At 27.6% G+C, this 17,211-nt stretch overlaps 1 protein-coding gene across 1 annotated transcript; it reads left to right on the forward strand.

Moving 5' to 3' along the window:
- Window positions 1–219: 219 nt before the first annotated feature.
- On the forward strand, window positions 220–1,322 carry LOC120088150 (auxin-responsive protein SAUR78-like). The gene has a single exon (XM_039045256.2). The coding sequence runs from the start codon at window positions 600–602 to the stop codon at window positions 972–974; it is 375 nt and encodes a 124-aa protein (XP_038901184.1). The 5' UTR covers window positions 220–599; the 3' UTR covers window positions 975–1,322.
- The last annotated feature ends 15,889 nt before the right edge of the window (window positions 1,323–17,211 follow it).

The following is a 17,211-nucleotide window of genomic DNA, read 5'->3' on the forward strand; positions in this document are numbered from 1 at the left end:
TTAAATTTGATTCGACTTTTTATCTTCTTGTGTAGATAGCAAATTATTACGTTATTACGATGGTGTGTTCTCACATAGATTCTAGTATAAAAGTCTGATCTCAACGACACATTGAAATGTATTCATTTTAGAAGATTTCAAATCATCTTTGAATAAGTAAATGTATATCTGAAATTAATGTCTTTAAATATGAGTTCATAGAGGACAATTGTGTATGAAAACTTAACTAAATCAGTAAATTTGGGAATTCTCATCCTAGAATATGGTAGTTTGATTGAATAAATTTTCCACCATTGGGGTAAATATAATAGCAAAAGCCTAAGAATATGGAAAAGGAGGAATAGGAGGAGGAGGAGGAAGAGGAAGAAGAAGAAGAAGAAGAAGAAGGCATTTTGTTTGTTGTTGTTATAAATATTATTGATAATTATCTTCATGCTTAGCTGTGTTCTTGAATCCCTGGTCCCACCTTCCCTTTTGTCCTCTTCCTTCTCCTTCTTCCCTTTTATAATTCCCTTCCATTCTGATCTAAATCCCCAAATTCACACTACACATCCTTCAAATTCTCTCTCAAATTCTCAAAATTCTCCAACCCCACCGCCATGGCCAAGCTCGGTAGGCTCACGAAGCTCAAATCCGCCATCAAACGCTGGCCTTCCATCTCCAAGCTCTCCCGCACCGGCACCCCCACCTCCTCCTCTGCCGTCTCCTCCGCCGCCCTCGACGACAACGACAACGACAACCACCACCTCCACCCCGTCTTCGTCGGCAGGTCCCGCCGCCGCTACCTCCTCTCCTCCGACGTCGTCCATCACCCCCTCTTCCAAGAGTTAGTCGACAAGTCGTCCGCCAATTCCGACGACCAGGGTCTTGTCGTGTCTTGCGAGGTTGTTCTGTTCGAGCACTTGCTGTGGATGCTTGAAAATGCCGCCACCCAATTGGGGTCCGCCGATGAACTCGTCCAATTCTACACTTAGAATTGTGGTACATATATTGTTATTATCATTGTCTTATTGTCGTTGTTGTTCAAGAATAGAGAGAAAAAGAAGAAAAAAAGTACTAAATTAACCCATTTGATTAATTTTACCCTGTTTTTGGAAGAAAAAACAGACAGTTCTCTCCAAATCTCATTTTCTCTTTAATTTGTTGTATGATTTTCCGGGAAAGTTTGTGTGTTGATTATTCTCAGAATGACGAGTGAAAAGCCCAATGCTAAAGTTATCACAGCTTGCGGCCAATTGTACAATTTTTCTTTCTTTACCCACAGAAACAACTTCTGGTTGACATTTTGTGTTTATATATATATATATGTTTCTCGTTGTTTATATCATGTTTTATCTGCTAAACTATATTCCAATAAATGGTTACTTTTTTATCAAATATATTGACTGGATTCTATCTTTCACTTTGTATTTCAAATTTTTACACCAATTTATAATGACCTTTTAAGTACTTATCTAGATTAAAAAAAGAGAAAAAATTTAGAATTTTTGTACAGCCCACTTAGTTACCTAATTAAAATTGGTCATGTGGGCAAGTATTCTTTTTAATTTTTTTTTACTATATTCGGGATGGATATAGGTGTATTTAATCATGGTAAAAGAAAAAAAAAAAAAAAATACTGTCCCTTTGGGGACATATGATAAAATCATGGTAAAAAAAAAATTTAAAAAGTCAATCTAAAGAGGTGAGGTAAATTTCACCTCTTGGAATAGCTATAGATGTGTAAAGTAGAATGGTAAATTTCACTTAATTAAAAATTATATTTTTCGTTTTGTACTGTTTTATTGGATTTATTTTCATTCATTTACCAAATCATATTTTGATGTTTTTTTCTTCCCTTATTTTAAAATATTACTTTCTGTTTTTCCTAAAAGAATATTTAGCACACGATTTTGTCGACTTTCTTTTCATAATGTCTTACAAAATTAAATTAATAAATCTTTCCATGATAACTATTTTATGCAACGTTTTTTTATTGTTTAACTTTTTATTACAAGAAGTAATATGAGTTTCAAGAGCCTTAGTTTAGAAAGGAGTTTTTTTAAATATAAAAAATATTCAAAAGTATTTACATTTTTACTATTCCAAAAATATAAAACATTTTTTTGAACTTTTTACTATTAAATCTAAATATTTTTTAGATTGTTTATTTATAAGAATTTCTCTTTAGAAAAAGTGCTAAACGAAGGTTTTTTTTTTGTTTTTTGGAGAAAAACAAAATCCCTTAATATTTTAAACAAAAAAACGTGGAACAAAATGGCACTAAATAAAAATAAAATATTTATAAACATATACTAAATTATTTGAAGCAGTTTTTTAAATTTTTTTTCCCTTCTAATAATTGAGGCAGGGCCCAATAAAGTGGAGGGATCCCAATTTCAAGAAAACTTAGGCGTATGATACATTTCTCATCAAAACTTTGACCATGGCCTTATTTATTTATATTTATATGTTGGTAAGCCAATTTCACCTTCTAAAAAAAAATCTTTAAATAATTTTACCTTCAATATACACCTCCATTTGTCAAGATTCGAATTTTTAACTCTTTTTTCCGTGTGATATTTTAACTAGTTGAGTTTAATTTTTTATTACTTTTAAAGTTCTATTTTCACTATTATTTATTAATAATAAAATAATAGAAATCAAATTTGAGGAAAAAAAATTATTTTCATGATGACAATTAATTTTTTTCTAAATCAAAAAAAGTAAATGAAACTTATACATAAAGAAACATGTAGAAGTACAATAATATCATCGAATGAGCATGACTCAACAAGTATAGTACTTATATTATCGATATAGAATTAGATGTTCAATTCTCTCACCTTACATATTATGAAAAAAAGAAAGTGACAATAGTATTCATTCATTCTTTCTATATATATATTTTTTTAATTTCTTAATATCATAAATCCTAGGAAATAATTAATTAACAAAAAATGAGAAGGAATTAGACCTCATTCCAGATTTAAATTTAAATTTTATAAATATTTTTAAAAAAGGTAATTTGGAAAGGAAATTAAATGATAGATGGAATGGAAAGTGACTTTAAATTAATGTGCCTAATAAAGCTAAGGTATTTAGTAGCCTACATTACCTAAAAAAGGCAATTTACAGTTCAGATCTAATAGACCTAATAAATTTGAACTTACAAGATGGAGATGTTAGCTAAAATAAATAGACATCTTATTTTTTTAATAATGTAATAATCATCTAATATTTTTTTAAGTTAAATTGTCAATTTAGTCTCTATAGTTTAGAGAAAGTTAAAATTTAGTTATAGAATTTAGTTCTTATAGTTTGATTAAACACTTCTAAATAGTCCCTAAATTAAGGACTACGTACGAAGATTTTATCAAACCATAAAAACTAAATACTAACTTTTAAAATTATAGGATCTAAATTGTGACTCTTTCCAAATCATAAGGACAAAATTTATAATTAAATTCCTTAGTTTAATAACATTTTGAAAAAAGAATTAAACCTTTAACTTGTTAATGGATGAGAATACCTATCGAACAATGTTCGAGTTCGACAATTTAACACATTTACATCATTCATAATATAAATGTAAAAATTAGAGAGAATATGATTTTATTTTCTTTCTTTAAAATGTCATGGTTGTTTATCAATAATATGTTGTTTTATAATCTACTTTTATATTTTTCAAACATAAAAAATGTTTTTTTTCCCCCAAAATAAGTTATTGAAGTCTTTACTTTGAAAAATTATAGTCGTTTTTTTATGTTGTCTTTACAAAAACATATTTGAAAAAATTGCAAGATTATACGAAAGAAAGAATTTCCAAAACAAAAACAAAAACTTATAAATTATATATTTATATATATATATATATTTATGTTTTTAAATAAATTACAAAGTAATAAGAGTCTATAATAATAATAATAATAAACAAAACATTTTTCACACAAAGTAGTCAATTGTATCTTATAACATTTTAGGCACCATTTGATAACAATTTGATTTTTGATTTTTTATTTTTAAAAATTAAGTACATTACTTTCATCTCTAAACTTCTTCATTTGTTATCCATTTTTTTTTATCAATGGTTTAAAAAATCAAGCCAAATTTTGGGGAAAAAAGTAGTTTTTAAATATTTGTTTTTGGAATTTGGTTAAGAATTTGACCATTATACTTAAAATGATGCAAATCATGATAAGAAATAGAGAGATAATAAACTTAATTAAAAAAAAAAAAGAAATAATTACCATGGAGTTTTAGCTCTTATAACTTTAGTGGTAGAATAATAATTGATGTTTATAAGTCACATAATTAATAAAAGAAAAATAATTTATAAGAAAATAATATTGTTAATATAAATGGGAAAAAAAAAAAGAAATAATTACCATGGAGTTTTAGCTCTTATAACTTTAGTGGTAGAATAATAATTGATGTTTATAAGTCACATAATTAATAAAAGAAAAGTAATTTATAAGAAAATAATATTGTTAATATAAATGGGAAAAAAAAAAGAAAAGAAAAACAAAGTGGAATTTGTCCAACCTCATTTCACAATAAAAATTAAAGTGACCATGTATAATATGGAAAGAAATAATAAGGAAGGAATTTGTCAAACATGCATCAAGGTATAATTTGACCAAAGGACAAAAATTGAAGTGGATAATGTAATACTGGCCTTGTTTTTACAATAATTTATACACTTGAGAGTTAGGGCCCACATTTTAAGTTGCACATAATGATTGGGTAGTTAGGGATGCTACACACAAACCTACCTCAATTTTATATTATACAAGAATAAATAAATAAATCATCTTTTTTTTTTTGGACATTCTTATTGCTATTTATTTTCATGCTGACTTTTTAAATTTTGTTGTGTGGTTGGTAAATTTATTTCAATCAATATGCCAAATGGAATAAATAATGAAGAAAAAAGAATTGTTGCTTTGCAGCTGGAGAATTTAGATTATTATTCTTTTTTTAAATTAAGTTTAGTCCATTGAATTTTCAATCTTTTCTCCTAATTAACGTACTCAGTATTTTTTTTTAAAGAAATAATTATAACTACAACAACCATGGAATTTGGATCAAATTTTCCATCTCTAAAAAAGAAGATCTTGCTGAGTTAAATTCACTTTGACAAAATAAACAAATTTATTAAGCATAAAATTAAATTTTGTATCTAATAAAATATTAAGGCTTCGTTTGATAATCATTTTTATCCGTTTGATAACCATTTTGTTTTTTGTTTTTGTTTTTAAAATTAAGTCTATATCATCTACATTTATTATCATATTTTGTATCTTCTTAAGTATATTGGTTGAATTTTTAGCCAAATATAAAAAAACAAAAACAATTTTTTGAAAGTTACTCTATTTTAGTTCTCAAAACTTGGTTTGTTTTTTAAACCTTTGGTGTAGATAGTAAAGGAAGAAATTTGGAGACGGAAGTAGTTAAAAAAAACAAAAATAAAATAAAAAAAATAAAACGTTTATCAAACGGAGCCTTAGTTTTTTCTTTCTTTTTGAAAATTAAGCTTATTTCATCCACATTTCTTACAATAAATATTTCTTAAGTACAATAGTTGGATTCTTAGCCAGAAAATTATTTTGTTTAGTTCTCAAATTTTGGTTTGGTTTTCTAAACCATTGACAAAAAAGTAGATAACAAACGAAAAAATTTAGAGGTGAAAGTAGTATTCATAGACTTAATTTTCAAGAACAAAAAAAAAATTTACCAACCACACCTAAATATTTTAGTTTATATTTTTAAAACAGTTATTAGATGTAAAATTAAGTATTCAAAAGATTTATTAGATACGAAATAGAAAGTTTAAATTTATTAGATAGATTAATTAATTAATTATATTTATGATAATGGTTTGAAATGTTGTAATTAAATAAGTGGTAATTTGAGTACAAAGATTATTCGTAGAAAAAAAAAAGGTAATTGAATATGAAGATTGGTGTTTAATAAGAGCCACAAAATTAGGAAAAAAAGAAAAAGAAAAAGAAAAATAAGGAGGTTAAAGAGCAGAGGAGTGGGCGGAAACGGACACGTTGTGTGTGGGCCATCGAACGGTGTGAAGTAACCATGGGCCTCGCCCGCTGGATTTCTCTTCTTTTTATGAAACAACCCCACCCTTTTCTTTCTTGTGAAATCCTTCTCAATATTCAAATTATTAGGATGTCCTACTTGCAAAGAAATACTATCCGTTTCACACGTTTTCTGTTCTTGTTTCTTATTTCTATTTTTCATAATATAATTAAAAATAATTTATAAATATAATAAAATTTAAATTCGTATCAATATAATGATAGACCATATCACTAATAAAAATTTATTAATGATAAATTTTGTTATATTTATAATTATTTAAAAATATTGTTATATACTTAATTATTAAACCTAAAAGTACGATCTATTGTAATTACTCTGTAAAATGAATAACCACTTTCAACTGCATATTCCACACGTGTCACTTTTGAAGAAAATTTTCAGCTTTAGCCTGCTTCAAAATCCAGCATTTTTGTTAATTTCAAATTTTATCTAATTAAATGGTTGACTTTTATATTTTATGATATAATTAGATTTAATTTTTTTTCTTGGTTTAGATATTCATTAAATGTATATTATTTTAGTATTTAATTACAATAATGGTTGCTTTTTTTTTTTTTTTCTTTAATCATCTCCTTATATGTTTTTTTTTTAATCTAGTGGAATTCATGTATGTTATTTCTCTAAGTTGCTCATTAATATACATATGCTTTTGTATATTATAGTGTTTGCACTATTGATTAAGTATGAGTTAAATGTTGAATGATCAATTGTGCAATTTCTGTAATTTTGTATAATATATGTTGAAATTTTAATTTTGAACAACTTTTGCTATACCATTTTTCTTTATATATATATATACACACACTACATGTTTATATGTATAATTAAACATATATATACCAAGTAATTTTTCTTTAAAAACTTTAAATTATATAACTCATATTATTAAACATATCCCACATTTATAAAATATAAACATTAAAAAAAATATATATACCTTCGCATAATTAAATATACTCCACATTTATGAAATATAAACCTAGGCCTTATATCAATAAATATACCCTAAATATAGGAAATATATACGTAATGGAGTAAATATATAAAACATACAAATATGAATCTACTCTTGTAAAAGTAAGAAGAAAATGAGAACAAGGGGAGGAAGAAAAATAGTATTAAAATTAAAAAAGGAAAATTATTTTAAATAGTAAAATTGTTGAAAATATTTACAAAATATAACAAAATTTTAGAACCATCAATGATAGACATTGATAGACACTGATAGAGTTCTATCAGTGTCTATAAATGTCAATAGAACAACATCTATCATTGATAGTTTTAAAATTTTACTATATTTTGTAAATATTTTTGATCATTTTTCTATATTTAAAAACAACTCATTAAAAATCCCTAATTTCTTTCTTTTCTTTCTCTTCCTCCTTCTCCCTCACACTCAACTTTTTGGCATTGCCTTCCCAAGACGCTTGAGTAGATAACACAATAATCGTCATCCTTGTCACCATTTTTGGTGTCATCTTTAATATATTAGTCATCAATAAGATTCTTGATATTTTTTTTTTAATAAAAAATATAGACTTCAAATGATCTATTTTTGTAGTTAACCGGCCTTATGAATACCTAAAGTAATAGACTCATTTTAAGAAAAGCCTAACTATAAGAATAGGTATAAGAATAGGCTAATTTGGAGTCTATATTTTGAAAAATATAAAAAAATCTTAAAGAATATCAATTCTACTATTTGATAAGTCAAACCATCTTTGAAATTACTATTTTGTCCACTGTAGTATTTTGGTAATCATAACAAATTCGAAAATTAATAACAGGTAAACATATTTGTTAAACATCAAAACAAATTTTCTTAAATGCTTAATAGGTGTCCTATATTAATTATCATCTTCTTCGGCACAACAAGGATTCTTTGATGCATCTATATCTCGCAAACGTTGGAATGGCAAACAACCACCCCTCATTTATTTTCCATAAATTGCATATATTATTCTTCATTTCAGGTTTATATTCAATAAATTTGGGATATATTCTATAATATGAGGTTTATATTCTTGTTTCATTCCATGTTTATGTTTAATAAATGCAAGTATATTTAATAATATGAGTATCATTTAGTATATATGTTGAATTATATATATATATAAAGAAAAATGGTATGAAAAAATTTATTCAAAAATGAAATTTCAATTTTGAAAATTAAGGCCCCTTTAATAGCCATTTCGTTTTTTTAAAATTAAGCGCACTTCCTCTCCATTTCTAACAATGATTTGCATCTTTAGCAAGTATAATGATTGAATTCTTAGCTAAATTCTAGAAATAAAAACAAGTTTTTATAAGTTATTTTTTTGGTTTTCAAATTTTGGCTTAATTTTTTAAACCATCAATAAAAGGTAGATAACTAAAAGAAGAAATTTGGAAGTGGAAATAATATATATAGACTTAAATTTTAAAAATAAAAACAAAAAATTAAATTGTTATCAAACGGAGCCAAATTTAGAAACAAGGAAAAAATGTAACAACCCAAATTTGTACGCATACACTACAGAAAAATAAATATCAAATGTTAAGTCGGACGAAATTTTATTTAAAAGGTAGTAAATGTAATACCCTAACCCTAATTTAGAAAGCAGGAAAACAAATAAAATATATAATTAAGAATGAAAAATATATAAATTTAATAGGAAAATCGAGTGAAAATTTAGAATTGGAAAAAATAGGAAATTTATTAATTATCCAAAAATAATGAATAAGGGGCAGAATCAGCGAGGATTAATTAGAAGTTGGACGCTAGATAATTTAGGATACAACGGGCAGTAGATAACTTTTGTTTGGGCACTGCTCATTGGAAGAATTGGAGGTGAATTAATTGCCCATATACTCTTAAAATTTGAAAGAGTTAAAAGAGGAAGTGGAATCTACAAGCAGTGAAGCAACCACACGTGAAAACTAGTAAGATTAGAGAGAAAATTGGAGAGAGCGAGATTCTCAGCGAGAAAGTGGGAGAGAGCGGGAGCGAGAGCGAGAGCCAAACCAGCGAGAAAGCTGGAGAGAGCGAGATTCTGAGAACAAAGAGAGCGAGATTTGGATAGAAGCGTGGATTATGCGTTGAATTTGGCCACGATCTTATAGATTATACATGGAGAACCCTAAAATTGAATACAAACAAAGGATGAAGACGTAAGGGCAAACGTTAGCCAAAATTAGGTGTCTTATTAAGAGAAATTCTTAAGTAATTTTAAAGAAGACATTTGTAGGATGAGTTTTCACACTGAGAAGAGCTGAAAACCACTATAAATAGGACCCTTTGCCTGAAGATTTAACCCATTCTCAAACAAATCTCAGTAACAAAGAATTGTATGAAAGAGTAAGTGTGAGTGAGGAAGTTCTGTGAAGTTAGAAGAGATAAAGCTCGGGTGAGATGCTGTCGAAATTTCCTTCTAATTTAAGAGGGAAAGCTCTACTGATCAAACCATAAGGAATAATAAGGAATAATTAGGATCGTAGTCAAGGTAAATAGTTATCTCACCAGTGTTTCATGGTAGTGTACCTTTAATATGTTGCATAATTATGTGATTGTTATGTTGCATTACATGTTTAAAATACATTTATCGACAAGGGACCTCATGCATTATGTTTGTTCATAAGATTAAATTTTAATTAGATAAAGGTTATGTTTTTAGGGCTAGCAGGGTATGTATGATTGCACCCCTCTAGACCCAATTCTATGTCAAGATTATTCTAGGGCTAGCAGGGCATGTATGGTTGCACCCCTCTAGACCCAATTCTATGTCAAGATTGGACTAACAGGGTATGTATGGTTGCACCTCTCTAGTCTAATCTTACGTTTATGTTAATGGTTGATATTGGATGCGACTCTGGCCCTACTGACTGCATAACCCGCTAATCATCAGATAGGCTAGTTTCTGCCTAAATCCTCATCTTCCTATCAGGGCGGAGAAATTTACGTTAGTGATATTGGATGCGTCTCTGGCCCTACTGACTGCATGACCCGCTAATCATCAGATGAGTTAGTTTCCGCCTAAGTCTTCATCTTCCTATCAGGGCGGAGAAATTTACGTTAGAAGCATAACCGACCACCACATGTTATTATATATTTTCGGTCTCAATCATATGTTTTCAGGACATGTTGCATGTGATTGTGCATTTGGTCACTACCTTATGTGAGAACTACTTACTGGGTATATTATATACTCATCCTATTTTTACAGACTTTGTAGGTAAGGACACAACGTAGGTGGCAGAACTGGACGTCACTCAAATAGCCAACCATCAAACTCACTATTATAGGCATATGCATTTTTGTATCACTACGTTAATGTTTTATGGATCTTGGTGTTTTGTAAAATAAACTTTTTATATAGTTTTCTATCTAATTAATAAAATCTTAGATATGTTCTTTTGAGATTTGTGTCCAAAACTCATCTCATAATAGAAAAGTCTAAGCATGCATGTCGTAGCAGTCGGATCATAATATGTAAGGATCCAGTCGTTACAAAAGATATCCAAACTAACTACACCATTAAAATATAAAAATTAGCAACTTTAAGAGTGGATTTAGAATAAATAATATGTAAAATTTTGAGTTAGCATGAAAATTATATTCAAAATTGACATCTTTGAAATATATGGTTGGAATGTTGTTATTTTTTATAATTTCCACTATTATTATTATTATACTTTTTTTTCCTTTTTTTCTTTTTTTTTTAAAAAAAAGTTTTATAATTTTAGTAGTTGAGTAAGTTAGGGGTGTTGGGTTAGGTTGGGTTGGGTTGAAAGAATTTTTAGACCTAACTCATTGTTCGAGTTGTAAATTTCTTCAACCCAAATAATCCTTATTAAAAAATGAACTCAACCCAACCCAACCATGAAATATTTGAGTTGGGTTGGTTCGGGTTAAAATTTTGTTATAAAAAAAAGGTAAAACATAAATATATAAAAATCCAATTTAATTATTTTTCATATATTGAATTAAGATTAGCAACTCAATTCAATTTATATAGTGAAAAAAGTGTAAATAAACTACTTTTAAGAGTTGTTGAAGAATAAGTTATTAAAAAATATTGCAATTAAATAAAACTAAAATCAATATATATATAAATAATTGTGTTATAAATAATAAAAAAAATATATTTTAAAGTTAATAATAAATTCGGATTGGTTTGAGTTATATTAGGTGAACCTATGAACCAACCCAACCTATAAAATTTTCATTTATTTGAACCCAACCCAACCCATAAAATTTTCATTTATTTGACCCAACCCAATCCAAATGAGTTGATAATCCAACTCAAACCGTACGGGTTGGGTTGGGTTGGGTTGATCGATTTTTTTGGGTCATTGAATTTTTTGAACACCCCTAGAGTAAGTTATGCCATTAAGATTATTTGTTGTCCAAAGATTTTCCTAATTTGACATTAGTTTGAATTTAAATATTTATTTTATTTACTATGGATACTACATTTCATAGGGGTCTTTAGTAGGTAGAATATATATGTAGATTCTAAATTTTTTTAGAAGTCGGACATTTTTAAAAATAAATTTCAAACTTTGTTCAGAACGACCAATTAGATATAGTTGTTTAGTTAACTACTTCTCCTTTCTTTCATTTAGTTTGATTTTATATTCCCGTATCAATATTTTTCATCAATATTTTTATATGTTCATGGATTCACCATCAATATAAGAGGGGAATCAACATTTTCATTATAATATAGAAAAATCGATGAAAAATAACAAAAATATCAACCAACAAAACAGACCCACTACAAATAATAAGAATTTTAACCATTGCTTCTAAGGAAACATTGAATTGTTAACTTTAGAAAACAAAAACATTTTTTTTAAATATATATTTTTTCTTTTAAAATTTAGGTTGAACATCAAACAAGGTAACACATGAGTAGAAATAGTATCTATATATTTAATTTTTAAAAATCAAATAGTTATCAAATGAAAATTAAATTTTAATGAAATGAAAAGTAGAAAAATAAAGAAAAATTGTCAGAAATAATACATTTAAGTTTTTAACTTACAAAACTAGCATCTTTTTTTAAAACTAGTAAAAATAGTTTTTTTCGGTCCATTTCGAGCAAGATCGACAATGAGATTTAGTTAAAAATCAATTTTTTTTCCAACTTATCGATTGTTTGAGACTTTCTTGATAAATTTTGCCAAATTGTACATCGAGATTATATGCATCTCGTGTTAATCTCGGAAAAATAACATCGGAATTCTATATATTTGAGCTTTATAGATGAAATCCCAAACATAATTAACACCAAAATTCATATATTTAAGCTTTCTCGGTGGAATCTCGAGCATGATTAATACTAGGATTCTATATATATCCCAAATCTTACCCAAATTTTCACAAAATTTGATCTTTCCCTAATAATGTTGAATCAATTTGGAAAATCTATTTTGATAATTAGAAGATCCATTTAAAATTTTTGAAATTTATATAATTGTGAAAACATAAATTATACTAATTTGAAAAATTATGTAATAATTTGATATAATATTTAGTAAACATAACTAAATTTGGAGAAAATTTGAAAAAAAATATAAGATTTGGGAATGTTAATTATTACATACAAATATTAGGAAATCTCGGTGTGTAATCTGGCGAGATGTACTGAAAAGACTCAAAACAATCGTTAAATTAGAAAAAGTTGATTTTTTAAAATTAATTCTCGGTGGTCGATCTCTCCTGAAATTGATCGAGAAAAATTATTTTTACGAGTTTTCAAAAAACATACTAATTTTATAAATTGAGAACCTAAACATGCTATTTCTGACATTTTTTTAAAAATGTTATTAAGGAATAGTATAGGATGTACTAACAAGGACATATGGGATAAGATAAAAAGTATGGAAGAGATAAAGGAGTGGATAAGCATAAAGTAGTTCATTCCCTCATTTAGGGCATAATTCCAATCACAACTTAACTCAAATGTCTCCAAACACTTACTCACCAAGTGGTTTGATCCTAAAACTATTTCGAAGCTTTAAAATCAATACAATTCAATAACTATATCACCAAAATCAACCTTTAATTTTGATCGACAATAGCCTTAGACCTTTTAACCCAACCTCCAAAAATCACAATTAAAACAAAAGTTAAGCCGACACTTAGTGGATATCCAAAAATTCTCAACACCCCAAACCTTACAGAAAAAAAAGGATGCCTAACAATTTTAATCTTATCAAAAAGCACCTTGAGTGTCTGCCAAATCCAATTTCAACATCAAAACAATATGGGTGAGCCAAAATTTAAACCAAAATTTGGTGGGTATTCAAGATTTTTCAAGAAAACCCATAACACACCAAATAACTTACTCAAGATATCAATTCCAGTAACAATGGCACCAGAGGTGGTAGGAACCATAGACAGGTGACGGGTGTTGGTGTTGGACAACATAAATTGTTTAGGCTAGCGGCTGGTAGTGAGGGTCTTGCATGAGGAGGGTTTGCAAGAGTGAGAGAGAAGGAGAATTTCCAGTTTTACAAATTCTGTTTAGTAGCGATTATGGGTAAACCAGAGCTTCGAATAATGATCCAACCATTCAAAATGAAACTCTTATACATCTCGAACAAACTGACCAAATTTCAGCATGATCCAACGGTTCAAACTCCAACAATCGACAATTTTGTGGAAGCTGTCGCTAAAAGACCGAATTATTTTCTCTCCGATTTTCTGCCTCTTTTCACTTACTTGAATTTCAAAAAATCCCAATTGTTTCATTTTTTTTTTCAAATTTTAAAAAGATAAATAAAATATTTTATCACAATATCTCCAAAATCTCCCAAGATTCTATTAAATTAATAAATCAATTAACTTCTCAAATTAACTTAATTTAGGCTTCAAAAACTAAAATTAAATGACATAAAATCCATCAATTTGATAAAAATTAAATCTTTTCAAATATTTAAATCAATTTAAAAGCACATAAAATTAATTATCTCCTTAATTGTTTTAGGTTGGCTCCAAAATCTAAAATCAAAGGGAGACAAAATTCAATATCTTCAAAATAATTAGTTCGAATATCTAATCAATTAAATTCAATTTAACCAATAAAAGCTTTTCAATTATTTCATTTTAATCCCAATTTCAAAAAATGAATGGAAAATTAAAACTCAATAATTTTAGATAACTAACTTAAATTTTTCTGAAATTCGGGATGTTACATTTTCTTGGTGCAAATGCATATATAACGTTAATATTAATTTCAGATGTTTAGTCTCACAATATGCATGTATGACTTGGTGGAGAATCTCAAGTCAATTTTTTAGTACACAATACTCACTCGCCATTGAGTTCACAATTTTTTAGTGAAGATTAGTACTGTTTTGGGTAATTTTGGACCTATGAAAAAAAAATCTAAGATAGAGAGTAAAATATTGAAAGTAAAATCAAGAGAGTTACTTCATCTCATAGACCTCTGAGAATGGCGAGAGACAGACTCAAGAGAGCTTCCCTAGAAGAGTGCACTCGGATCTCACATGAGGCCAATTTCGGTTGGCACTTTTATCTGGAACATCCTTTGTGGCCTAATCCAACCCTAAATAGTCATGTTTCCCGAAAGATAAAAGAGGAAATCATACTCCTAATCCTAAAAGGATGATGGAAACCCCAAATTTGATTCCACCATAAATAGAGCATGATAGTTCCACAAATGAGTGGCAAGCACCACACTGGTGTATTATTTTGACTGTTTTAAGTAACCTCCACCCAAACTACAAATTCATCGTCGTTGACATGAGAAAGTTATTTAATCTCAAACCATATTAAAGTGTATTTGTATTAACAAGTAAAAGGAAGTAATTGCATGTTCACTCATCAGTTTGAATACACTATATTTGTCTATTTTAGTCCTGATTTTTTTCGAAGGTATTGTAGTTAAAGTGTGAGGTGGGAGAATCGAACCTCTGTCTGACCTCAAAGTTGATAGTACGAGCACTATATCAACTGAACTATGTTTATGTTGGCTCATGAATTTTTTTCCGACTTCAATTGTATTCACGATTTCCATATTATTATTATTATTATTTTACTTTTGTTCCCATTTTTTTAATTTTTTTTTATAATTTTAGTAGTTGATTAAGTTATGTCATTAAGATTATTTGTTGTCTAAAGATTTTCCATCGTAATTTGACATCAGTTTGAATTTAAATATTTATGTTATTTACTATGGATACTACATTTCAGAGGGGTCTTTAGTAGGTAGAATATATATGTAGATTCTAAATTTTTTTTAGAAGTTGGACATTTTTTAAAAGAAAAATCAACTTCAACTTTTTTCAGAACGACCAATTGTTTAGTTAACTACTCCTTTCTTTCATTTAGTTTGGTTTTATATTCTCTTCGATATGTTAATATTTTTCATCGACGTTTCTATATATTTATGGATTCACTATAGATATAAGAGATGAATCGACATTTTCATTATAATATAGAAAAATTGATGAAAAATAACAAAAATATCAACAAACAAAACATTAATATAGACCTACTATAAATAATAAGAATTTTAACCTTATTTAAAAGAGGCAAAAGGCTTATTTTCTCCTAAATAATAGTTTTCATACGAGAAAATATTGAATTGTTAAATTTAGAAAATAATAACAACTTTTAAAAAAATATATTTTTGTTTTAAAATTTAGCTTGACACATCAAATAGAGTAACACATTAGTGAAAATAATATTTATATATTTAATTTTTAAAAACCAAATAGTTATAAAACGAAAATTAAATTTTAATGCAATGAAAAAGTAGAAAAATAAGGAAAAATGGTAAATAGTATGTTTAGCTTTTTACCTTATAAAACTAGTATCTTTTTTGAAAACTAGTAAAAATAATTTTTCTTGGTCCATCTCGAGTGAGATCGACCACAAGATTTTAGTTAAAATAAAAAATTTTCAACTTATCTATTATTTGGGGTTCTCTGGTACATCTCGCGAGATTGTGTCGCTGAGATTATATGCATATTGTGTTAATCTCGGGCAAAATGACATCGGGGTTCTATATATTTGAGCTTTATTTGTGAAATCTCGGGCATCATTAACACCGGAATTCATATATTTGAGCTTTTTCGGTAGAATCTCGGATAGGATTAACATCGGAATTTTATATATATCCCAAATCTTACCCAATTTTTTTGCAAAATTGATCTTTCCCAAAATTTAAAAATGTTGAATCAATTTGGAAATGATAATTAGAAGACTCATTTGAAATTTTGAAAATTCATATAATTGTGAAAACATAAATTATACTAAAAGACTTGAAAAATTATGTAATAATGTGATATAATATTTAGTAAACATAACTGAATTTGGAGAAAAATTGAAAATAATATAAGATTTGGGAATATTAATTATTACATACAAAAATAAGCAAATCTCAGTGTGTAATCGGATGAGATGTAGCGAAAAGGCTCAAAACAATTGTTAAGTTAGAAAAAAAATTAATTTTATTTTTACGAGTTTTCGAAAAACGTACTAATTTTGTAAAGGTATTGTAATTAAAGTGTGGGGTGTGAGAATGGAACCTCTAACCTGTTGACTATTTATGACAATTTTTCAAAAAAATAAAAAAAAAATAAAAAAGGTTATTAAGGAATAGTATAGGATGTACTAAGAAGGACAAATGGGATAGGATAAAAAGTATAGAAGAGAAAAGGAGTGGATTAGCATAAAGTAGTAAAATGGGAAAAGGGGGACAAAATTAGAAGCAAACAAAAGGGAGTGGAAAACACCAAAAGAGTAACAGTAATAAGAAATATATAAAGATGGCCAGAAAATGGAATACAGTTTGATGAAAGCTTTGGTAAATTGAATTTAATCTGTATTCTGGCACAAAATGGATGTATTTCTTTAAGCATTTTGTCACACCTTCCAGTGACAACCAATGTGTCAATGGACAATTGCCAACTGTCTTCAACTTTCCTTTTCTTTCGATTTGCTTCCACAGTTGCATCTAAAATATCTTTCGACTTTTCAAGGTTCCGACATAGACTTCACATTTATGTCCTCTATAATCCATATGCCAACAACACTCTCAACAATTATTTTTTCAGTGAGAGAATCAAACTTCTAAGTTCGAGATTAAAAATACAATC

Source organism: Benincasa hispida, chromosome 1 (genome assembly GCF_027475165.1).
Source record: "Benincasa hispida cultivar pf3 chromosome 1, pf3_genome.v1.1, whole genome shotgun sequence".
NCBI lineage: Eukaryota > Viridiplantae > Streptophyta > Magnoliopsida > Cucurbitales > Cucurbitaceae > Benincasa > Benincasa hispida.

Excerpts from the sequence above, each read along its gene's own strand:
- LOC120088150 (XM_039045256.2), top strand. The coding sequence starts at position 600 with ATGGCCAAGCTCGGTAGGCTCACGAAGCTCAAATCCGCCATCAAACGC.